General features: G+C 42.9%; 1 protein-coding gene across 24 annotated transcripts in view; it reads right to left on the bottom strand.

The window, feature by feature from the left end:
- Limch1 (LIM and calponin homology domains 1) overlaps window positions 1-25,290 on the bottom strand; it is a 313,519-nt gene that overhangs the window by 72,576 nt on the left and 215,653 nt on the right. For 21 of the 24 annotated variants that reach the window (XM_060380703.1, XM_060380697.1, XM_060380695.1 and 18 more), the window contains exons 5-8: window positions 22,215-22,245; window positions 20,589-20,699; window positions 9,048-9,243; window positions 3,778-4,030 (exon numbers count right to left, since the gene is read on the bottom strand). In XM_060380703.1, the coding sequence (XP_060236686.1) occupies window positions 3,778-4,030; window positions 9,048-9,243; window positions 20,589-20,699; window positions 22,215-22,245 (591 nt within the window). Of the gene's footprint in view, window positions 1-2,494; window positions 2,756-3,777; window positions 4,031-9,047; window positions 9,244-9,585; window positions 9,887-20,588; window positions 20,700-22,214; window positions 22,246-25,290 lie in introns of those variants that run through there. The other 3 variants (XM_060380706.1, XM_060380705.1, XM_060380704.1) reach the window with 3 other exon arrangements.

Below are 25,290 nucleotides of genomic sequence, written 5' to 3'. Positions count from 1 at the left end.
GACCCCAAATGTGTATAAGCTTAGAATGACTCTCAACTCTAATGTGCCTTGTAAAAAGGTAAGTGACAGAAATGTAGACATGCTGAGATGGTGGCATGGTGTATCTGCCTGTAGGAGTGAGCTAGAAGCTGAAAAACTGTCTACCAAATGGACTCTTGGTGACTGAAACAGCTAAGTGGTGCTGCTTTTGGGGGGATGTTCTCTAGGAATATTTATAGCTGCCTCAACATGATTTTAAATGCTGTGTGCGAACGTCTGTGTGTGATGACATTGAAAGTCCCGAACACCTCTGCTTCATAGCTAACTTGGATGACACAATAAAAATTATCTCAGAAAACAGCAATGATGCATGGAAGCAAAAGTGACCACCTAAACAAAACATCTCCCACTAGAATAACATTTTAAACCCTAAGTCTAGGTTTACATATTGAATGAGACTTGTTATTAAAGAATTTGATATTTTATTGTAAAATATAATTTCCAGTTACTAAATGGTGCAGGTAGGTCACTTACGGAACTCCCAACCTGTACATAACTTTGTTCTCTCTGGGACCAATGAGCACCCTGTATCTCCTTGCTCACCCTCTAGCTAAAAGACTTTACAGATGTGATTAAAAAATTAAGGCATATGCGTCAAAGATGTAGAGATTCGGGTTTTCGTGTTCATGCTCTTATCTGTATAACTTAGCAATACTCTAATTTTGTTCTAAGCTTAAAGAGGGGAGACAGACAAGTTTGGAAAATGGTGCATGGTGACAGGATAATATTAATTTCTGTATTTGGCTTCTAGTTTGGTCTCTGGGGCAAGTAGATGCTTGAAGGATGCAGTCAAAGAAAATTTGGATGTTCCGAAGAGACAGTATGATATTATTCTTTGTTATTTCAGAGAAGTGCTTGTAACATAAGCAGAATTTTACATCAGCTTTTCTAGCAACATGTACATGTTTAGGATAGGTATATTAGCTGTGGGATACCACAAACAGGGAAGAAATATTCTTTTGTGTGTGTGTGTGTGTGTTTTAAAAAATCAACACAAAGCTACCCTACAATTAAATCCATAAAAGCCAATACTGGATATTTCAATTAAGAACTAGACAGTGGACATAACCACGTAAGGAGCACGTACAGAAAGATATGTGTGCAAGGAAGATGGAGTGCTATGGTCTAAGCGGCTGAATCTGGCTGACAGGGAAGCTCTGACCAGCTCCATAGGCCACTTACTATCTTTGCCATTGTTTGAATATGAACCGTCCCCAGAATTCCCACTGGCTCATATGCTTGTTGATTTGGTCTCTACGATGGTGACACTGTTTGAGAGGTTGCAGAACCTTGGGGACATGGGATCATACTGGCAGAGGTGAGTGACTGGGAGTGAGCTAGAGTTTATAGCCTGAACTTATTGGTCCCATTCTCTACTGCCTGCCACAATGAAGCCAGTTGCTTTCACGTACCTGTAAATATGACCAAGCTGCTCCCATCTCCATACTTGCCCTGACATGAAGGACTAAAATCCCCCAAGACTATGGGAAAAAAAAAAAAAATCACTCTTTCCTTTAGTGGCTCAGATCAAGTTTGTTTTTGTTTTTCACAGCACTAAGAACAATAATTAATACAACCACCCATCCTTGGATTCTTCTTCTGAAAACAAAACAAAACAAAACAAAACAAAACAAAACAAAAAAAAAAAACGAGTGGGTTACTGATCTTTTAAAATGAAAAGGAACGGCAAGTATGGAGGGAATCTCAAAGTGCCAAATTGCTCTGAGCATCAGTTTGTTGCATGAGTGTTGACTGCAAGATTATTTATGAGGACCACTGTGTTCTTACATAAAAGGTAAACATGCTTCCCAAAACTCGCCATAAAACCGCAGACCTGTAGAATTTGATTGTCATCTTGAAATAACTCACCTCGCCTGTTTTACAAAGTCAGTAGCACTGTACGCTAACACCTTTTTGCTGCAATGAAGGGAAGGCATTGTTCCATTCTTGGCTTTGAATCGCTACGCTTTAGAAAATACGCTGACGAAGTCAGTCCTGCTACTCTTTAAGAGAAGGCCAACAAGTGGATTTTTGTAAGTCAGTTATTCTCTATGGATAGACTTTCCCCCATTTTAAGATCCTGAACATATTCTAATGACGGGTCCGTCACATGAAGTAATGAGCCATTTAGGAGTAGTATGAAAATTAACAAGACACAGGCAATAGGAAAATAAAATGTTATTGCTAGGTAAATCCTGCAGCCGACATGACTGACCAAAGGGATGAGGTCTAATGAAGCAGAGAGAAGCTCACACTTTATCTCTGTTTAAAGGAGCCAAGGACTTAGCGGAGACATGCCACAAGGCAGATATCTATTTCTATTTGTTCAGAGCAGGGACGAGTGATGCGACGGATACTTAGGAACTGGGGAAGCAGGGTGAGAAGTCCATTTTGCTAGATGGGAGTCCAAACCTGCGGGCATGCGGAAGGCCAGCCAGGGCAGCCCTCAGCTAACCTGGCAAAGCGTTGTGCTGCAGGCATGACCTTGATCCCAGCTTGCTCCAGCCTTCTGAGCTTTCGGCTTTCCACGGAGTCTCTGTCTTCAGAAACAGCAGCTGGCACCACAGCGACGCCCTCAGGAGACTGCCCCTCACCACTGCTGGGAGGAGCTTCTAACCCACCATCAGACTTCCCATCAGGGCCCATCAGACCGCTGGGGTCATCTTCACAGGGAGACCCTGCTTCACTTCCCTCCTCCTCTATCGTGTCAGGATAACTAGTGAGTTGGACAACACGGTTTACCAAGCTCATAGACTGGAGATCACTTCCAAGACATTTTGATATCACTTTTAACTTAGGAAAATCAGCCACGGCACAGGATACGCGATCCTGCTACTGTGATGTCAATTTAGTGTAGCTATTTAACACAATGCATTTCTCCTACATACCGATCAAGGGCTCTGGCAAACTTGATATTGAAAGAGGGGGAAAAAAAACCCACAACTTTTTCTGCTGGAAAGGTAAAATTCATTAGTTTGGATCAATAAGTAAAATGTTTAACAAAACATTTCTTCAGTGGGAAAATCATAGATAATAGAAGTGCAATAGTAAAGTTCTTATAAGGATACTAAAGACAGGGGCTGTTTCTTAGTACCTTACTGTTGGGCTCCCAAATCCTTAAAGACAGCACCCAGCACATAACAGACAACTCAACAGTCAACAGATACTTGCAGAATAAATATGCACATTGATAGAGGGAATAGTTTCATTCTCTAAAAAACTGAAAAATCACATCTTGTAACAGTAGCAAAACTGAAGGTATGAAGTAGAAATGAAAATAATTTTATGGTTGGGGGGGTTACCACAACAGGAGGAACTGTATTAAAGAAGGTTGAGAACCACTGCCTTAAAGACTTTATCAGGGCTATTTGATACACACACACACACAAACACACACACATCTTGCATTTATTTGATGCTTGTCTACACTTGCTCTTCCAGCCTCCTCGATGGCGTTCTTATCTGAGCTTGCTCTATGTGAGTGCATCAAGAGTCCTTCTGTATCCTCTGTAACAGGATCAGAAATCAGGTAGCCTCCATAGCAGGACACGTGTGACATACGTGTTTTCCACATTCTGGTAACAAAACTGGTCTGAGGGCATCGGCTCCTCTGTGAAGTATTTGTGGATACCCACTGCGCAACAGGCAGGGTTCTAGGGACCTTCATGGAATCAGCGTTTTATGACCAGCTCTCTGGGATTGTAATGGTGCATCAAAGAACGGAAACTGAGGTCCTACCTGAAGGGCCTCTCCCCACCCAAGGGGGAGGTGGCTGTGCTCCAGCTCTTCCTGTATTCCTCCCGCTCCGCCTTCTTCTTTCTCAGAGGTGCTGGGACATAGGCTGTCTGATTGCTCTTGTTGGGGAGGTACTGGTTAAAAGGCACTGCTGATTTCGGTTCACCATGGGAAGTCCGTCTTGCGGACATATCATCTTTCTTCACGTCTGGCAACTTCCGGTGTGGCAAGTCTGATTCAGAATCGCTTCCTCTTCCTGGGAAAGAGAGGATGGATACTGGGAAAGTGTGCTGGACTAGCAAAACTGAGCTTTGGCCACTGGCAAAAGAAAAAGAAAATCTCTCTCTCTCTCTCTCTCTTTTTTTTACTGATCTCTAGCCTGAGTCCACTTTGCTAGACATTCTGACATGCGTACAATAGAAATTATTTGTCTCTATGTATCTTGAACTTTGCCACAGAACATGGAGAAGATGTAAATTATACTCTAGCAGCAAAAACAGATGAGAATTGCAGAACTCAGATGAGTCACCAGGTGGAGTCACTGAGGGTTGACCTGCCAAGAGGTTATATCTTCTACATGGAGTCTCCCCAGTACCTGAGCTGGGACAATCTTCTTCCTACTGTCCCTACCAACCCATGATCATGTCATCATGTCTCCTGCACATAGCTTTTTTTTTCTCCCTTTGTTTTGAAAACTAGAGCTATTTAGATTCTGAAGCACGCCAATGCAGTCAATGGGCACCTCAAACCCAGATGGACACGGGAAGCAGTTTGTCTAAAAGACTGTTGGTTTGTGTGTGTGTTTGTTTTTTCTATAAAGGAGTTCAGCTCTGCCAAATAAGCCTTGCTCCTAGATAAGAGCCCCAATAATTGCAACATATTCTTTTTGCCAGAGTCTCATGTTGTTAGATTTCTAAGGTCTATAAGAATGAAGCTATCATTAAGACAAACATGATTACAGGAGTAACGGCTATTTTAATGCTGGTTGAAAACTCTTAATCAATGAATGAGAGCATGACATCATTCTCACTCTGTTGAGAGCAGAGACATTTATGCTTAAGAAGAAGGCCAAGAGCTGGAACAAGGCAGAGGGAGCCGTGGGCAAGGTTTTAGGTCCACTCCATTTCCAGCTCTGCTATTCACTCGTCTCGTTAGCCTGACTGCTCCAGCCTCCATTTCCCAGTCTGTAAAGTCAGGGCAACGATGCCATCTGCTTTGCACACCGGAAGCGTTGGATCCACCTACAGCTATTGGTCCAGCATCCGGCACCTCGTGTTTAAGACATGCTACCTAATCTCCATGTTGTAACAGTTCTGTGTCCATCATCCATGAGCTGGGACCTCCTCAGTTTGTCTCGTAACACACTTGACTGTCCTCTTCTGTGAGACTGGGATGATAGGATTTACCATGAAGATGAGATCACTTAATGACGTTTAAAAGACCGTGTGTTAAAAGCATTGGCTGTGAACAAGCTGCTCATTGTATGTGAAATATTCAGACTATGAATTATTCATGGGGCTTGCTTACAGCCTCCCTTCTGAAATTCTGGCCATTTCCTGGCTGGCTGGTGTCTGCTTCATTGCTTAAGCCCCCTTCCCACCACAAGTCTCAACAAGTGTATCTGTCGGTGTCAAAATAAATGTTGCCAGCGAACAAATGCTCACACCACCTTGCCTTGCTGAGCACATGGACTTGTTCCTCCACTTGACAGTAGCCGCTCTTTATAAAGAAATGGGCTCAGAGGGGCCCGGGGGCCCTCCCTTCCCCCTTGCTGATTAGTGTCAGCTCAGGGAAACTGGACTCTCCTCTCCAGACACCCAAAGTTCTGTCCTGTCAGCACCCAGCACTAAGAAAAATGTCTTCTTAAAATGTCCTGACTAGGGGAAATACTACACTATGCTAAATAAATGAACGAAAGCAAGTAAGTTTTCCATCTACTATTGAACAGCTTAGTGATGGTTAGAGCCGCCTTGGATCCTTCAGCTCTAAAAACCTACAGTCTGTGGGCCATGTTTCCACATAACATCTGAAATACTATCACAATATCCTGAAAGTCTCAAAATATGCCAACACGTAAACGCACCCTTTCCTCCCTCTTCAGGACTGTCTCAACAGACAACTTAAGAAATGTCTGTTTAAGAAATGCCAGTGTCCTGGGGCAGACCGGCTTAGTTGTCAGGTCAGCCAAGATGGCATTTCAGTTCCACCATATGCTAGCTCCATGATACTGGTGCTTTAAACTCCTTTTACTCTAGGTTCTCAAGGCCTACACAGAGATGATGCTGGCACTCCGCTAGAGCGTTGTGAAGATTCAGTTGAAATGACGCAGAGGATCTCAGAAAGGCTGGCATGAAATGCCTACATGCTGTAAGGCTAGACTTGTAAGAGACTTTGATTTCCCTCTATCCTGTGGACATGGAAATTTCCTAGGTTGGCTTCTCCCTGAATGTTCAAAGTTAGGAAAACATAACAGGGCACATGGCACATTATTACTTTATCAAAGTCTCACTCTTCTTTTCCATTTGGCTACAAGCAATTAGAGCCAATCTGCTTCCGTCTGCCTCCTCCCCCACCTCCTCTTCCTTCCACATATTTGCCAAATACCCTCAAATTGCAAATACTTTGTAATTTTCTTCTAGCCCTTTACTTTTTTGCTTATTCTTCATTCCTATTTTGTAACATCTTTTTAATAAAACATAGGCACACTAAATTAATGCAACTAATCATATTGTGACATGTTTCTAGTTTTCCAAGCACATGACTGCAAGGTTGTGTTTCCTGTTTGGTGACGTTTACTGAGGGACCTCATGGGTAACGCCAGTGAAGGTTGAAGGAGACACCTAGTACCTGACTGGCAAGATAAACTGTCTGAAGCAAGCCTGTAGGTTTACAGCTCTCCAGCAGGGAAACTGTATCCAACTCACAGGACCATGTCCCTTCCGAATGTGGCTTGTCATTTTTGAATTGGTCAAAGGGTAATAATAACAAAGTTGAAGCCTTCCATGTGTACCCAAAATAAAGGTAAAGAATTTTACGTTAAGATGGCTCCAAATTGGATGATGGATGCTGGGACAAAATTTTTCAAAATATACTTAAAAAAATAGTCTTCCAAACATGGAACTATTCCTTAGAACTAGCAATCTTACTGATTAGCATCATTTTAAAGGAACATACCAGAAAGTCTTATATAATTAATACGTATTTGGCAAAAATTATACTGCATTTTTAAAGGAAGATTAAGAAATGTGTTTTTATTTATTTTTTTTAAGTGTGACTAGGTCTTGATTACTTTACAGGAAGACAAGCCTTGAGCTGTCAGATTGATTGGTGACGCCTGTACAAGGTGCAGTTTGTGAGGGGGACTAGGAAGGATGTATTCTCCATTGTTTGTCTGATGGAGAAAGCATTTATAAATAGGCTCCACTTTATCAGTCTTAATTGCTGCAACTAAACTGTGCTTTGGGATATTTTAGTATAGTATTACTAACCTCCATCTCAAATCCTTTCAAGATGTGATTTAAACTCTAAACCTCTCCAAGCTGGCGACAAACTAAGGCATCTATAGGACCAGTTACAAAAAAAAAAAAAAGTGAAAAAAAAGTCATTTTTTAAAGTTAAAACAAACAACATGGGTGAAATGGTTAGGTTGAGATGTTTTTTGTAAAAGCAAATCCATGCTTGGGTTATATTAAAGCATAATTAGATCACAGAGTTGGTATTTTAACCTTTAGTGCTGTGGGTGGTACTTAAGATGTCAAATAAAATTTCAGAAATATTTTTCAAGCAGCTCACAATGTACCATGGAATTCTTTAGGAGTCACACACTCTGTGGCCCTGAGGCTAATCTGTCTGCTGAAAAGTGTACATTCTGAGCAAACACATTTGTTCAGTGACTCTAGAATAAAACTTCCATTGGGCAAAGAGAAAGTCGCCCGGGTGAATTAAGAGCACCAGTTTGGACCCACACTTCCTAAAGCTGACAGAGTTAAGCTACTACACTGACAGTGATTTTTGTCATTTAGAAATATTGGGGCAAAGACTTATTCCTGAAGACACATCTGTAAAATAAGGAGGAGTGTCTCCCAGATCCGTGCAAGGATGAATTAAGATAGGACCAGAAGCCTATACTGAAGATTATGATGAAGATTAAGTAAGATACTGCATATTGGTGCTAGGTGTCTAACTTAGAACCTGAACCTGTGAAATACTCAAGGGTCACAGTGACCTGCATAGCTCAGGGGCTGGAGACATAGCTCAGTGGAACCTAGAATTCACAAGGCCCTAGGGTCAATCTCTAGTACTTCACAAAAACAAACAAGCAAACAAACAACTATAAAAAGAATTTTATGTCAGAAAGCAACACTGTAGCTACAAAAGATAACCTGGATCTCAGACAGTAGAAGAATGCCCAAAAAATATTACTATCATCCAGCAACATATGCAAAAATAGAAACAAACAAAAAATCCCCCACCAGCCTTGCTGTCTCTCTGCAAGTTAATACATGCATAACTAAGCCCCATGCTCTCCTGAAAAGCCAGAGAGCTGAAGCAAGCAGCTCTGAGACAGCCACTGAACTCACGTCAGACTACAGGAACACACATTTCTGTAGGGAAAATATTGACCATTCCATGCAGGTAATATGCATAGGATTTAAATAAAAATCCAGCCTTGGGCCAATAGGCAAATTGGTACGCACTATGCGTTCATGGCCATTTGCACGGAGCTAGCCCATTACTCAGACAGGCAACAAAATTGATTGATGACAAAACAGGTACCAATCAAGAAGGGCACAGCCCCAGAGCCTAGAGCTTTTCTAAGGGTAATAAAGTGCATGTTAGTTTGCTGGGGGGGAGCTGTGCCATTTTCACTTCTACAGTCTGTTACTCACTAAACATTTTCCTTCCTTGTACCCACAGCATATAAACTTTAGTACATTTTTTATGAGCTAATGGTCCGCATAGCATCTTGATTCAGGGAGACCCAGGGAAGAATGATGTAACACAGTTTTCTAACAGAAGATACGCTCACTGAGGTGGTGTTCAAATGACCTGTTGGCAAAGCCAATCAAAATTCTGAGAGCCATGAAAAACAACAGTTAGAAATCCCCCCCCCGACCCCTGAGTCCCCAGCCCCTACCAGTTTATAGCATTACCAGGCTTTAGCCAGATGGGTTTGGAGTTTGCTTTCCCAGCACTCAGCTCTCTAACTTCGATCCTGAAACTCCTGTTAATGATTAATCCCAAGATGTTCGGTGTTTGAACATAGAACCTACCATCACTGCTTCCCCTGAGAACTACATCTGGAGAGGGTGTCTGCCGGGAACGGGAGCCAAAAGAATCCAGGCTGTCGAAGGAGTCATCTCGGCCGTGGCGAGGAGGCGAGAGGGAGTCGCTGCGTTCAGAGTCCCAGCAGTCAATGTAGCCACTGTCTCGGATACTGCGTTTAGGGCTCTCAATGTCATCAGTCTCCTGTCCCAAAATAAAACGAAAGAATTTCAGCTAGGACTGCAACATACGTATACTATTCGGCTTCCAGTGGTCTGCGAAGATCCTTGCAGAGACAATCTGTGCGGAAAAGTCGTAGCAGCTAGTTCCCGTAAACTAACCAGCATCGACAGTGAGTCTTCAGTCCCTCAACCTTTTTCTGCTGCATCCTTTCAATTAGAGGACCACGCACAACTTTAAAAAAAAAATCCCCAAGTAACTCACATTCCATCAAGTTGTGTTTTTTTTTTTTTTAAGTAATTAAATACAAAGTTTGGATTCACAAGAATGCAATGATCACTGACAACAAAGACAAAAACCTTTGACCTGTCTTTCGGAATCCATAACCACATGTCTGTGGGACGAGTCTCTAGTTCAGTGCAGCCGCTGCCCCGGGTTATGCTATCTGGCAAATGCAGGCAGAATCAGGGCTGTAAAATCCTGGAGCAGCATGCTTCCATCTCCTGCTACCTTGGAGGGAAATTCCTGCTCTGAAAGCGAGCTGTCTTTCAGAGGCAAGAGGTTTTTTTTTGTTGTTTTTTTTTTTTTAAAGGGAGGGCAATGAAAAATACGCAAAACGCTTTTCCTGATGCCTCAGAAGAATCCAGGCATGCTCTCTCCCCACCAGCTCTTGGCGTTGGGGGAGCTGCAGGCACTTGTGGCTGACCCACATGTTCAGAACAGGGAGAACAATGGCTGTCTTTGACAGCCTGTGATTATAAATTCTTTCCAGCACAAGCGGCACATACTAAAACACTGAAACTCCAGCAGAAGAAAGGTCAGTCAAAGCCATCCTCACCCTCGTATTATAATAAAAGCCTTGTTCCCGCCAGTGCCTTCGCGTTCATTATAATAGTCCCGGGCTGACGAAAACAAAAATAACTCCAGTCACTGAAAGATAAATCTCTGCTTCGTATCCCCAAGACTGTCACTAGAAATCAAGACCGTGGGTCCCCCTGGCAGAGGAGTACGCGCTCAGGGACAAAGACTGGAATGCTGCCCCGTGGATTTCCCTGGGGATGCACGCGAAGGTCCCCTCCGCATTCCCAATGGAAAGGAAAAAAAAAATCAACGCTCCCCATGTTTGCAGTTCTGTCTGAGGCACCGCTGGAAGCCTGTGTCCTTACAGGAAGTATCATTGCTAGCTGCTTCTAACAATTATGGGGGACCTGGATCTTCTGACCCATCTCCCATGGAGGGGGGGGTAAGCACGGGGGCCGGAATGGTTGCAATTCACAAGGCACACTCAGGTTTCCCGTCAGGAGGGAGGAGTGGGCAAGGGGACAGGGGCAGGGTGAGGAGAAAAACCTTGCAGCCCCCAGCCAATTAAAGGTCCTGAGAGTAAGCTGTCAAATGCCTGGGTAAGTCCAGCAACATGATGCTCCAGAGCAGAGGTTCTCAACCTTCCTGATGCTGCTACCCTCTAACACAGCTCCTCATGCTTCAGTGACGCCAACCGTAAAATTATTTCATTGTTACTTCATTGTAATTCTGCTGCTGTCATGAATCACAGTGTAAATATCCGATACGAAGGAGATCTGATATATGACCCCTGTGAACCGGTCATGACCTCCAAGTTGAGAACTGCGGCCCTAGGGGAAGGCAGAAATGCCAGTTATGGAAATTAAGGTTGTTTACTTGCAGGTCAAAAGTTAACCAGATTTTGGAACAAAATCTAGGCCTGAAAAGTTAAGAAAACAATAACTCATGACTCAGAAATATAGACCTAAATTAGACAAAGGTTTGAATTTAGCTTCTTTGGAAATATAAGTTATTATTGTAAATTATTCATCAAAAAATGGCCAAAATCTGAAGTTTACTTTTATGAACATGTACTATATGTCTGGGTCATGCTTTTTGCATATCACGTTATTTACCACCATATAATTACCTAATGAGGTAGTTAAACAATATTCTTATTTTATAGAAGAAGAAGAAGAAAAAGAGAGTTACTTTAACTGAAGTCACACAGTAAATGGTAAATATTTAAAAATAAAACCCAAAACTACTCTTCTCTGGGGTTTGAGGAGATGGCTCAAGATTGGGGCTGTCTGCAACCTTGCATGGTACACACTGCCAGCCTGGGTTATGACTCTCAGTTAATGCTGTTAATGACCAAGTCACTAAAGTAGGAATATCATGGAAGAGATGGTTAAAAGCTTAGTTTCAGAAGCCATGACTGGGTTTATATCTTGCCAGCTGTGTGATATTAGGCAACTCATGCCACCCCATGGGTCTTCATCAGTAAAATGGGACTCACCAATGACAGCCATCAAACAGAATATGTGGAAAGTATTTGGGACAGGGCATGATGCAGAATAATGACTCTTAAAAGTATCAGCAATGGTTTTAACTAATATTTCTTTTTTTTTCAGTTTTTTGTTTATTCATTTCTCAAATTGACTTTTAATTACAACATTCTTTTTTCCTTTTTTTATTATTATTAATTACACTTTATTCATTTTGTATCCCCCCATAAGCCCCTCCCTCCTCCCCTCCCGATCCCACCCTTCTACCCCTTTCTGCATGCATGCCCCTCCCCAAATCCACTGATAGGGGAGGTCTTCCTCTCCTTCTTTCTGATCTTAGACTATCAGTTCTCATCAGAAGTGGCTGCATTGTCCTCTACTATGGCCTGGTAAGGCTGCTCCCACCCAGGGGGAGGTGATCAAAGAGCAGGCCAATCAGATTATGTCAGAGGCAGTCCCTCTTCCCATTACTATGTAACCCACTTGGACACTGAACTGCTATGGGCTACATCTGTGCAGGGGTTCTAGGTTATCTCCATGAACAGTCCTTGGTTGGAGTATGAGTCTCTGAGAAGTTCGCTGTGTTCAAATTTTCTTGTTCTGTTGCTCTCCTTGTGGAGTTTCTGTCCTCTCCAGCTCTTGCTATTTCCCACTTCTTACATAAAATTCCCTTCACTCTGCCCAACAGTTGCCCATCAGGCTCAGCATCTGCTTTGATAGTCTGTAGGGCAGAGGCTTTCAGAGGCCCTCTGTGGCAGGTTCCTAGGTTGTTTCCTGTTTTCTTCTTCCGGCTTTCAGAGGCTCTCTGTATTTCTTCAATGAGGCATGTACATTTTAACATAGAAATTATATAATATTTATTCATTAGCATCAAAGGCACCACTTTCCATACACTGATCTGCTCTTTCTTTCTTTTTTTTTAAAGATTTATTTATTTTATGTATATGAGTGTTCTATCTGCATTTACACCTGCCAGAGGAGGGAATCAGTTCACATTATAGATGATTCTGAGCCACCTTGTGGTTGCTGGGAATTGAACTCATGACCTTTGGAAGAGCAGACAGTGCTCTTAACCACTGAGCCATCTCTCCAGCTCTGATCTGCTCTTTCTTATGTCTAGATGCCTCGCACAGACAGACACACAGGGGGTGGTGCCACTGGCAGATGGAAGTAAAGTGACATGCTTACAGGCTACTTGGTGCAACATGGCAAAACTGAATTTTCGAGAATATAATACCAGCAAGGCTTCCCTTGATGCCTCAGTCTTCCTCACATCTCTAAGTGCAGGAGAAAATTTAGGAAGAAAGAGGGTCAATGTGTTTGTTCCTGCACACTCAGCATGAACATCCCTGACATTCATAGAATATTCACCATGTTTGTGACTGTGTGGTTAGCCAAGATTGAGTTCCCAGTGGGGAAATAGTGGCATGAGCAGTTTGACAGTGAAGAGCAGGTCACCATGGCCACCCATGGCCAAGCTGGCCTCCCAGGAACACCACAGGTAAAGCAGGAGGCTGACTTGTTAGTCAGAAATAAAAATGTGGCCATTCCCTGGACTTCCAATTTTACTGGCTTTAATCAGGTCACCACTCTTCATTCTTTTCTTCCTTTCTTCCCTTCCTCCCTCTCTTCCTCTCTCCCTCCTTTCCTTCCTTCCTTCCTTCCTTCCTTCCTTCCTTCCTTCCTTCCTTCCTTCCTCACTTTCTTTCCTTTTGTGTTATAAAGTGAAGCTTTGGAGTGGGTATGTCTAAATCTTTCATGGGGTCTAAATACATTGTCTGTGCCTTTCCCGTGGAACCCTGTATCTCCTGTCTTCCACAGAGCACTCAAGGGTAGGAAGACTGAAACCAATCTCGATGCTATATTAAACGCTCACTGCTCTGGTGAAAGAGGGTTCACGAATCCCTCCTCTTCCTCACCCCTTTGTGAGTGTTAATAGCCAGTAAGAGCCGGCGGATGACGGATGGTGTCTAAGGCACTCCAGATGCCTGTTCTGGACAGCTCAGCGTTTTTCTGCTTGCTGGGTGATTTACAGGACGGCTGGCTGCTGCTCCAACATGCCTGAGGTCTAACTTCTTCGACATGATTGCCCATTCATCACTCATCACACTGGTGGTGGAAGCGATTCATTCTACTGATACTGTCCAAGTACCTTCTAGATAGTATTCTAGCCCCAGAGACAGCCTCAGAGAAATAAACCAACAAATGCAGTATTCGTAGAAACCCTGTGTTCCCGACACGGGAGACCGCAGATAAACAGAAAAAGGTAGGTAGAAAGAAAGGTGGGGGATGAGTGTGATTGTGGTGGCTATTTCGTGCACTTGTATCTCTTGCATTTTTTCCCAGTCTCCTCTCCCACCCCCTTTATCTCTCTCTTTTTTTTTCTATTGAAGTCCTCACCTCCAGGAACAGGAGTTGGGTGGGCCAGTCATTAGCATTCTATGCCTCCCCTGGTCACAATGACTAGGGTAGGAATGGGACAGCTCATCCTTGGAATTATACCTCTGGGGGGGGTATAGGCCGTACTCCCTCATCTTTAATAGAAGGAACCAGAAGCATCTTTCCTAGAGGTGCTATTAGCCACACCCCTTTAGAAGGGTTGACTTGCTTACAAAAAGGAGGATGAATTCCAGGAGAGAAGGGGAATGATGAGTGAAAAACATGGAGAAATAACCTACATTGCTCACTGCTAATGCAGTTTGATGAGAAGAAGTTGGAGATATCCTGAAATCAAGATTGGACTTTCCATGAGGACTCTAACCAGCAGGAGGCAGCTAAGGAAAACTCCACCTCCTATCCCCATTAATCTTTCTCTCGTACCTGGTGTCGGGGTGTTGGAAGGGATCGAGGTGGAGAAGCGAGAAAGAGATATCAGAAATGTAAATAAAATAGATTTTAAAAAGGGCACAACAAGTGGCACCCAGATGTCGGGCTTAGAGTAATGGCTAATGCCGAAGAGGAGACAGCAGGGTACAGAGAAATGAATATACTGTTTCAGGATATGAGTAAACAGTTTACTGCAGCTGCTACTACTGGATTCTCTCTTGCTTTACTCCCAAAGAGGATTCTCTGTTTTTGCTGCATTTTGTTTTTAAAAAATGTTGGGAGAATGGTCGAACAAAAAAACGGTCAATCCCCATCCTGAAAGGCAAAGAGGATGGACATCAGAAGAAGAAAACAGGAAACAACCTAGGAACCTTCTACAGAGGGCTTCTGAAAGCCAGAAGAAGAAAACAGGAAACAAACTAGGAACCTACCACAGAGGGCCTCTGAAAGCCTCTGCCCTACAGACTATCAAAACAGATGCTGAGCCTGATGGTCAACTGTTGGGCAGAGTAAATGGAATTTTATGTAAGAAGTGGGAAATAGTAAGAGCTGGAGAGGACAGGGTCTCCACAAGGAGAGCAACAGAATAAGAAAATTTGAACACAGGGGTCTTCCCAGAGACTCATACTCCAACCAAGGACTATTCATGGAAATAACCTAGAACCCCTGCACAGATGTAGCCCATGGCAGTTCAGTGTCCAAGTGGGTTACATAGTAATGGGAAGAGGGACTGCCTCTGATATAATCTGATTGGCCTGCTCTTTGATCACCTCCCCCTGAGAGGAGCCTTACCAGGCCACAGTAGAGGACAATGCAGCCACTTTTGATGTGAACTGATAGACTAAGATCAGAAAGAAGGAGAGGAAGACCTCCCCTATCAGTGGACTTGGGGAGTGGCATGCATGCAGAAAGGGGAGGGAGGGTGGGATCGGGAGGGGAGGAGGGAGGGGCTTATGGGGGGATACAAAATGAATAAAGTGTAATTAATAAAATAAAAAAAGAAAAAGTAAACTTTGAAAAAAAAAATAAAAATAATTAAAAAAAGTTCTGAATGAATATGGGGAAAAATGAGAAAAAAATGTAGGTGAAATAAGAAAATCACATTCTCTTGCTGTTGAGAGTTGGCTGTGCAACTATAAAGTTTGCAGATAGAGACAGAATTGCTTGGGAAGCAAATAGAGCTGCTGGAAAAGGGAGAAAAAGGGGGTCAGACCTGGTAACTGAGAGTAGGAGTTTCCCAAAATTGCTGCCCTTCTCTGCTCCACTCACTTTTGGTATCAAGTTCCCACAGCCCCTAAAAGGAGGAAAGGGGCCATGAGGGAGCAGCAAGCTGTACAGGGTGAAAGAGTTAAAGAGAAGAAGCCCATTTCAGGAGAAAGGGTTAATCTTGAGCAGAGTGAGTTGCCAGAGGAGCAAGCTCAGATTAAGAGATTACCACCATCAGCTTTCCCAGGAGCCACCAAAAGCCTTAGCTATCAAAATGCTTGGTGCTTCAATAGTTGCAAATTTAGTCATTAAAAAAAAAATGTGACCAAGCCGCTAAAGTTCTAAGAAATCAGTACATTCCACCAGAGAAGCGAAGGAAGCCATTTCTGGGTTCTTGGCAAGAACCAGAATTTGTAGACATTGTGATAAAAGGAGTCATTTGACTAGTGAATGCGTGTCCAAGAGAGACATACGAGCTAACTTGCCATTAGGAAACAGCTTTAGAAGCCTAGCTCAAAGCTCAACAGACAAGAGCAGCCTACAGTTACCAGAAACTATTGATCAAAAGAGTTTGGAGTTCCTGTCCCTTTCAGGTCTTTCTATCTCCCTCTTCTTCCATAAGGATTCCGGCACTCTGCCCAAAGTTTGGCTATGAGCCTTAGTATCTTCTATACCCTGGTGGGTAGAGTCTTTCAGAGGTCCTCTGTGGAAGGCTCCTGTCCTGTTCCTTGTCTTCTCCTACTTCTGATGTCTATCCTGTTTGCCCTTCTGAATGAGAATTAAGCATCTTCTCTAGGGTCCTCCTTGTTGTTTAGCGTCTTTAGGGCTATAGATTTTACTATGTTTATCCTATATAATATCCACTTATAAGTGAGCATTTATCAACCAAAATACCTGGGCCCAGGGGGCCCTGCAGAGAACAACACTCGAACTAAAGACCATGCATAGAGAGGACCTAAACCCCCTGTTCAAAGGAAGCCCATTGGCTGCGCAGTTTCCAAGTGGGTTCCCCAGTAAGGGGTACAGGGGCTGTCTTTGACATGGCTCAGTGGCCAGCTCTTTGAGCACCTCTCCCAGAGAGTGGAGGGGGGTGCAGCCTTGCCAGGCCACAGAAGAAGTTGATGAAGCCAGCCTTGATGAGACCTGATAAGCTATGTCAAATAAAAAGGGAGAAAGTCCTCCCCTTCAAGGAACTAGGGAAGGCAAATAGGGGGAGAAGTGGGAGGGCGGGCAGGTGAGACTGGGAGGAGACAAAGGAGGGGGCTGCAGTGGGGATACAAAGTGAATGAATTGTTAAAATAAATATATAAATAAAATTAAATTTTAAAAAAGTGTTTGGTTTCTTGATCATCTCTTTTTAAGAAAATAACAGCAATTCTCATTCATGCTTTTAACCATTTTTTTTTTAAAAACAGAAAGGGGGAAATGATGTGGATGTAAACATGTTTTTGTTTTGATCCCAGGTATAAGATATGGGACTGATTCAGATGGTCTATAGCAGCAAACTATTTGCCTGGTGCGGGCTCTGAGAAGGGCTCTTTGCCACCTGCAGACAGTGTAATTCTGAGGACTATCTGGAAAGAAAATAGAAGCCAGAGTGTTCAGAAGCTCTGAGAGAGAAGGTTGCTGGTGCTCCCCCCGATGCTGTTGATGCAGTTTGATGAGGAGATGTCCTGAAACGAAGACTGGACTTTCCACAAGGAATCTGATGACCCAAACCAGCAGGAAGTAGCTAAGAAAAACCACACCCTTTCTCCCCACTAACCTTTTTTCTCTGGTGTTGGGGTGTTGGAAGGGATTGGGGTGGAGAAGGGAGGTAGAGGTATTAAGAAACTAAAATAAAATAGAGTTAAAAAGTACTCCTACAGCTCACAACCCTGAGAATGTCAGGACCCCTCCCACATTTCAGGATTCTTGTAGCAAACCCCTTTGCTTATCCTGGGCACCCTTTCCTTCAAGAGGTCTTCCCTGATGTGTTCTGGCTCCGTGACAGGCTTAACATAGAGTATGCAAGCCTCTATGTTAAGGGCCTCTATGTTAATATTCTATATTAAATATAGAATAAGTTCCCTCTAGTTACTGACTTTGCATACATTTTCCTATTAGAAAAATGAGTATTAAAATTTCCTAATTTAGTCCTCTTTGAGAAAGATACAAACTTAATTCCAAATTTATTTCAGCCTATGTACAGAGGAGTCCACTTGTCACTCGAAATTTGTCTACTTCTTCTCTAGAAAAAAAAAACCTTTTTTTTTTTTAAAGCTGAAATAAAGCTTTTCTTTTCCAAGTCTTTACTTGCGAATGGGTATGAATGTGTGACCAACTTCAACTTAATGAGATGTGAGTTGGAAGCTGGTATTGTCCGTTTTCTTCTGCTAGAAGAGAATGCAGCCCTAGAACAGATGAGGTAATTTAAAGAGAACTTACATATTAAAGTCCTAAAGTCTGGTAAGTCCAGTGTCAAGGTGCTGGCATATGGGAAGGCCTTTGTAACATGATGAGAACCATTCTCTACCTAGAGAATGCATGTGCAGGGGAGAGGTTGCTGTGACAACACAGTTGGGACAGCAAACCTCCCTCTGGCAACCAGGGCATCAAGGCCAAATGGCCTTTGAGAGCACATCTTCTGTCTCGACCATAGCAGGCGAGGGCCAGATGAGCTTTATAGGCAACATCCAAGCCACGGCAGGATGCAGTTTTCTAAAAGTGTGCTCAAAGGATGGGCCCTTTCTCGGTTCTTCCTTCCTCCCGAAATGACTGTAGACGTGGAATCCAGAAGAGAGTAAGCAGCTGGCCTGAGCCAGCAGATCTTTCCTCTAGCACAGCTATGACACAGGAGGCCCACAGGTGGCCACAGTTGGGAGGAGTCATGCTTCCCCCCAGCAGTGCTAACCACTGAATCATAGCCTGTGCTGATGTCTGCATTCACTCAAAAGAGAAGCAGCTGTTAACATCAGACCACTCAAGGCAGCTGAAGGCACTGCCTCGCTAGGACAAGAACCTAAGTAGAACACATCAGGTTCTTCACCAGTCTGTTAGCAGAGCCGTGAGATTTAAACAGGGTTTCGGCATGACCCGTCTGGTATTACCCAAGTACAATTTAATAGAGAAGCAATCATTTACACTTCCAACACACAACCGGAAATGACTTTCTGAATAGTTAGATGAAAGATTACAGGGCAATGGAGATTCTAAGGAAAATATTCAATGTGTTGTGCTTACTGTATGGGTTTGTTTTATAAGTCATGATAAATACAAAGTTGCTTTTTGTTGTTGTTGTTTTTCTGTGCTAATGATCAAACCCAGGGCCCAATGCACCTTTGAGTACTCTACAGGGAGCTAAGCTTCCAGCCTTGCTTTGTCCATTTATAGATGCATGAGCCAGGCTGGCTTTGGGCGAAGACAGACTATTAGCTTTGAGACAGCGGGTCTCAACCTTCCTAACGCTGTGGCCCTTTAATACAGTTCTTCATGCTGTGGTGACCTCCAACCACTGAGTTATTTTTGTTGCTACATTGTAACCAAAATTTTGTTATTGTTATGAATCAGAAGGTAAATATCTGACATGCAACCCCTGTGAGGGGATTGTCATCCATAGCTTAGAGCCACTGCTTTAAGGAAAGGAGAGCAATTTCTTAGAAAGCTAAAATAAATTCTTGCTTTCTTAATTAAAAATGCTGGATGTTCTGAAAAAAAATTGCATTTATTTATCTTTCCTTTCTGCCTCTCTCTCTCTCTCTCTCTCTCTCTCTCTCTCTCTCTCTCTCTCTCTGTGTGTGTGTGTGTGTGTTATTTGGGCATATATATGTGGCAGTCTGGTGACAATTCATGGGAGTCAGTTCTCTCCTTCCACCATGTGGGTTTCAGGAATGGCACTCAGGTCAGGAGGCTTGGTGGCAGCATCTTTACCCACTGAGCCATCTTGCTGGCACTCTGAATGTCTTTCAATGTATCCCATTAGTGGGTTTACTCTGTATGGTAGAGAAGCAAGGAGTAGCTGGCTTCAATTATTTGTGTTCTTAAGATGGCCTTGGCCAAAATATATGAATGTTAACCACAGTGAGCCTTCCTGCTTACCAAGGCTGCTTGGCAGGCATTCTCCTGTGCAATACTATGAACTAATATTTTGTATGAGTTAACTATATTGCTGAGCCTTTAAACGGAAGGTACATACAAAGCATCCCACTGTTTCCTTAATGAATTCTTACTGTCCATCCATCTTTCCCACAAGCAAACAAACCAAGTTTTTAATGATATGAAATCAAATATTTTGTCAAATAAACACATCAAACTTTAAAGCCATTTCCTGAGTTTCCAGATCACTCAGATACAGTGGTCATCTCTCTCCCACAAACACAGTAGAAGGAATACTTCGCACATCTCAGAGCCTGTCCAGGGCTAGGGCTGAGGCAAGGATATGGCTGGCATCCCTGTACCCACACCGAGTCCCTAACAGGCAAGCACAGTGACCTTCTGGCTGAAAGTGCAGAGTGCTTGGTTTTGAACAATGCCACATTGTTAATTCAAGCATCACTTCCTGAAATGCACACGCCACAAGCTCCATGATGTGCCGAGCCATACACTGGCCTACTGGACTTGCTTTTTTGAAATTACAGCAGAAGCCAGCTCAGGTATTCCAGTCATTGAAGAGTGTAAGATATAAAAACTTGAAGCAATGTGAGATTCAGGAGGCAAAGATGCTCTGGGTAAGACAATGGCCCCTTTATTGAGAACATACCTTGGGTCAGCACAGTTCCACCATGCAAAACTATAATTATCCTCATTTCAGTAAAGATTTTTAAAATTTTTGTGTATTTGAGTGTTTTCTCTGTATGTATGCCCATAGGGGTCAGAAGAGGGCATCAGATCCCCTGGAACTGGAATTATTGATAGTTGTAAACTGCCATGTGGCTGCTGGGAACTGAACCCAAGCCCTCTGGAAGAATATCAAGTGTTCTTCCCCGCCGAGCCACGTCTCTAGTTGCAGAACTGTATAATCTTAAAAACGTGTTGCTTTCCCATGGGGATGAGGAAGCAATGCCAAGTTACCTTTCGCATCTGAGCCAACAGTCCTTCAAACTCCTTCAGGTTCAGTGTGGTTCCACTGTAGGAGGCGCAGCTGTTTGCAGCTTTCCCCAGCCAGTAAATGGTCACTAACACCTGCGGAACAAAATAATGCATGAGAGGAGAAGGATTTGTCCTGAAGAATGATATTTCAACATGGGAATCAGTAACGCCCCACAAACAGCACAGCAGGAAGGAACAACTCAGCGACACTGACTTGTGAAAAGCAGTGCATGCTGTATCCATTAATTTGAGAGCCTGGTAATGAGAACCCAATGCTCTCTCAGTTGACCCAGACACACGATTCAGTCGAGTAAGTCTCCAGCTCTAGGAAAAAAGGAGGTTGTGAGAAAGTGATCTCTGAGTGAGCGAGAAGGGAAAATAAATCCTCCAAAATGACATTCTCATAAGGCAGCGTTTTCCCACAAACTCTTCGGAGTCTTTACCTAGACGAGCAACGCAGGAGACTGTCAGCTCCATTTGAGATGGGCGCTTTTGAAGCCCTGTACTTTCTACTTGCGTGTGTATGGAGAACCTACTGGGATGGATGGCAGAAATCCCAAGGGAGTGATAAAGGTTAACAAGTGCTTCCCAGCACAGGACCAACACAGTCCATCCGAGTGTAGTCAGAAGATGGCAATGCACAGAGAATGAAATCTGCTGCTCTCCTGCATCAGAGCATTGCCACATCCCTATTAATCTGAGATGGGAAAAAATTTAGCCTTGACACGGTTGCTATCAATTAAACAAACTTGGACGCTGTAGAATGTCTGTGACTATCCAATGGTCTGAGGTTATTGGCCTACATTAGTTTTGCGCTGTCTCTGCAAAGAATCGTCCACAAAAGCACAAGTGTTCTTTACTTTGGCTTGGAGGAGGAAGGAAACCACCAGGGGCTGGCTGAAGATGTGCTCCTTGGCCGAATTATAGGAAGACCGAGGAGCAGAAGCCCGTGCAAAAGCTTAGCCTTCATGTTCACATTCTGTCTTTTGGCTTCCTCTATGCTGTACTACCTTCCCTATGGTGGGCCAGAAAATGGTCTGGATAATGGAACATAAGCAAATGGGGCCAGCTGGCCGTGGGCCTAAAGTATAGCTGTGTGCATGAGTACCATGAGGTGATTCAGTTTTCTACTTCTGTGGGAAACTCTTACATCATGAATCCTTCAAAACTTCCAGAAGGTCTTTTATTAACTGGGTTCTTACAAATAAATTCCCAGAGAACAGACAATCCCAAATGTCAGGACATTAACTAGAACCAAAACATTACTAGTGTGTGCTGACTGAGACCCCATCTGGGCCACAAATGGAAATGGCTAATGTTAGTGTTGAAGCCGATCGTTGTGTGTTTTAAGAACATGAACTGTGCATGGAACACATGCTTTCATTCCTCTATTTCTAGACTGAACTCCGAGTAAAGAGAAACCCCCAGATCTGCTATTTTTAGTATCAGCACAGTCATTAGCTATTTTATAAAAAATGAATATACTTTTGCTTAAGAAATAATTTTTCTAATAAGATCTATCAGATGCACAAATTTTAGCTAAATGTCAACCTTGGACCATTAAAGTCAAAAGTATACAAACGTGGAGAGAGAGGTCAAAACACTTACGTTTTTCAGCTTCCTGCTATAATCAAGGTTCCTAGGTCAGGAAAGGAAAACAGAACATTATTAGAATAGCAGTTTCTTTGGTGTAGTCTTTCCTTAAATACCTCTAAGACACACTTGCAAAAAGCACAGAAAACAAGGCCAGAAGAATATTGCTGGGCTTTTAAGGCCTATGGCTGGTGGTTTCAGCTACAGCATAAACATGTTGAGAAGAGAAAACAAAACAAAACAAAACAAATAACAAACAAAGAAACAGGACCACGTAGGATTGAAGTTGTGCAGTATGCCAGGAAAGATGGATGCCTTTTCACATATGGAAGATGGAAGATGAGATTCTGTTTAAAATTGGAACGACTTATAGTTGAACTTGCAAAGCTTGACTTCTGAAGATTCCTTCTCGAAGGAAACGTGATCGCATCTCTCAAGTCTCCTTCATACAAGTACATTTAATACAGGTCTGAAAACTTAGTGAAATAGACCTGAAGATACATGGATAAGAAGCAGTACGACCCAAACATCTTTTCCCTTTTTCTGCTCTGGATACAGATTAGAACGAAAAATTGGCCATAAACAGAGAAGTATGTATGTTATTTCCAAATGTATGCACATGTGTTCTTAAATACACGCAAGCATTTATTCCCCAGCTAAAAACCCACCAAAGTTCTAACTATTCACATCATAAAATATCGAAATATTTCAAAAGGTATTTAAGAACTCCATGAATACACGGACAAATAAATACTAGGAAAACGAATGCTGGATTTCTTTTCTCTGGTCATTTTGGTGAGGAATGGGGTGTAGCAATTCCATCACGTAAACTGGTCAAGAACACCTCACAGGATACTTCGTTCTGTTCTAATCCACCAAACTCCGTGTGATGAATAGACGGGCAGTTTTATGTTGACTGATATTTGAGGGGCTAATGTTTACCTCTTCTCTGGAGAGGAGCACAAGGTTGGGTATTTCAGTAAAAACATGCATCCATTCAATTTGCATTTGATCAAGGAAATGTTTTTATATTTTAGAGTTTAACAGGAACAAAAAGGCATGTTATTCTTGGTTTAGATATATTCTATACATATTTTTTTCACTTAACAACAGAGAGATGAAGAAATTCAAGGAAGATCTAAAAACAATTATAGGGAATATGAGCCTTTCCCTGCATTGACAATAAAAGTTCAGTGACTGAAATTGTGAGTGGATGCTAAAAATTGTATGTGCCACACAGTAGGGCCCCACAAAATATTTCTAGAGTGATTCCACATAACTACTAATTACCTAGAAATACTTCCCATTTTTTAGAGAGACTTCCCGCCCCAGGAGCCATCCATAGCCTTTCCACACTCTGTGTGGCTGTGCTGACTCCCGGGAAAGGCCTTTGCTATGGGACTGTCTGGGTTGTGCTTTCATTTCCATCAACCTGGTCTGGCATTCATTACAGGTAGAGTTCACGCAATTACACAGTCTGTAATGTAATGATTTGCAGGCTTTTTCCTCTTTAAAGTTTTTTTTTTTTTCCTTTTTTGGCTATTCAAGTATGGACAGAAAGGGTAAGAAAAATTACCTAGAGTAGTTGTTTTTTTTTTTTTTAAACTCAATTTTAAGAAATACAAATTTCCCCCATGGACTCTATCCCTTGTTCTATCTCTCCTTCCTGATGCTACTGACTCATGTCAGAGTGATGATCTCCCTCTCTGCATCAAGGTGCTCAGTTCTCAGAAGGGAGAGCAGAGAATTACAGTGGTGGCACTCGGATCTAGCTGAGCTACAAGATCAACACCTTAAAAACCAGTCCCTGACTAGTGCCAAGTTAAAGCAGAGTCACCCATGAAAACACCGTGAAGCACGCATGTTCCGCTCCTACTGCACTCCTGCTAAAAGCAGAAGCGATGCCTTTCTAAGCTCCACAAATGAACTTGCGACCTAACTGTAGTATAGATTCTTTACAATTTTCTAAGTGCCAACCTAGTGAGATAATCTTTCTGAACAGCGATCCCAAGTTCAGCATCCCACTGCCTGTGGATGACTGCTCTCACCACACCTGCCCTTCAGCACGACCCTCCAACCTTACTGGGTCCTTCGCCTTTTAGCATCAGCAGCTTCTTCTTCCTTGGCCTTTTCTTGCTTTTCTTCCACCTTGAAATCTTCCAAGGCTGATACTTGCTTCTCACTCTTGTCTCAGCCTGAGTCCTCAGCTGAAATGCCACCCCTTCGGAGGGCTATCCTGGGCCTCCTCCAAATGGACCACTGTCTTTTTCATCTCACTGTTTCATGCTTTTCTCAGTACCCTCATTCATCATGGCTCTTTCCTTTCCTTTCCTTTCCTTTCTTTCTTTCTTTCTTTCTTTCTTTCTTTCTTTCTTTCTTTCTTTCTTTCTTTCTTTCTTTCTCTCTCTCTCTCTCTCTCTCTCTTTCTTTCTTTCTTTCTTTTTCTTCCTTCCTTCCTTCCTTCCTTCCTTTCTTTCTTTTAAAACAATTTATTTGTAAGTTCTTATTTGTAAGTTCTTGACACTGCAGTATAAATTCAGTATGACCCTGGCCATCTTGCTTGTGCATTTTCTCCAGGAAGGGAAAATATCTCACACATAGTAGCTACTCAGTAAATATTTGTTCAATGCATGAATGAAGGTACAGAAACATTAAGGGAAGGTGACGGGAAAATAGTACCTAAAGTGTACAAACAAAGGGCGTTTTAAGAAGGAAAGAAACAGAGAAGAAGTACAAAGAGGGGTGGATAGATAAGAAAGAATAAAGAAGGGAAGGGAGGTGGAGATAGGGGAAGGAGAGGAAGACAGAAAAATGGGAAGATCAGAAAGATGGGAAAAGATGAAGATGCTGCCAAAACAAAGGCACGATGACCACCTGTGACTGGCTGAAGTGACTTTCTCCTGGTGGGTTGCTTCTGGTGCCTCTGAACTAACCAGGTCTCCAATGACCAAGCTTAGAGTCACATCTAGAAGCTATCTGATCCAGTCCCACTCTGCGGACGAGAACTGGTGCTAAGTAAATGTGCTTAGCAAGCCACAGGTCGGGGAAGCGCTAGCTCTGGGGCTGGCTCCACCCAGACTTGCTCCACCCA

Source organism: Meriones unguiculatus, chromosome 3, assembly GCF_030254825.1.
Source record: "Meriones unguiculatus strain TT.TT164.6M chromosome 3, Bangor_MerUng_6.1, whole genome shotgun sequence".
In the NCBI taxonomy this organism is placed as follows: domain Eukaryota; kingdom Metazoa; phylum Chordata; class Mammalia; order Rodentia; family Muridae; genus Meriones; species Meriones unguiculatus.
This window is presented reverse-complemented; position numbering and strand designations above follow the sequence as displayed.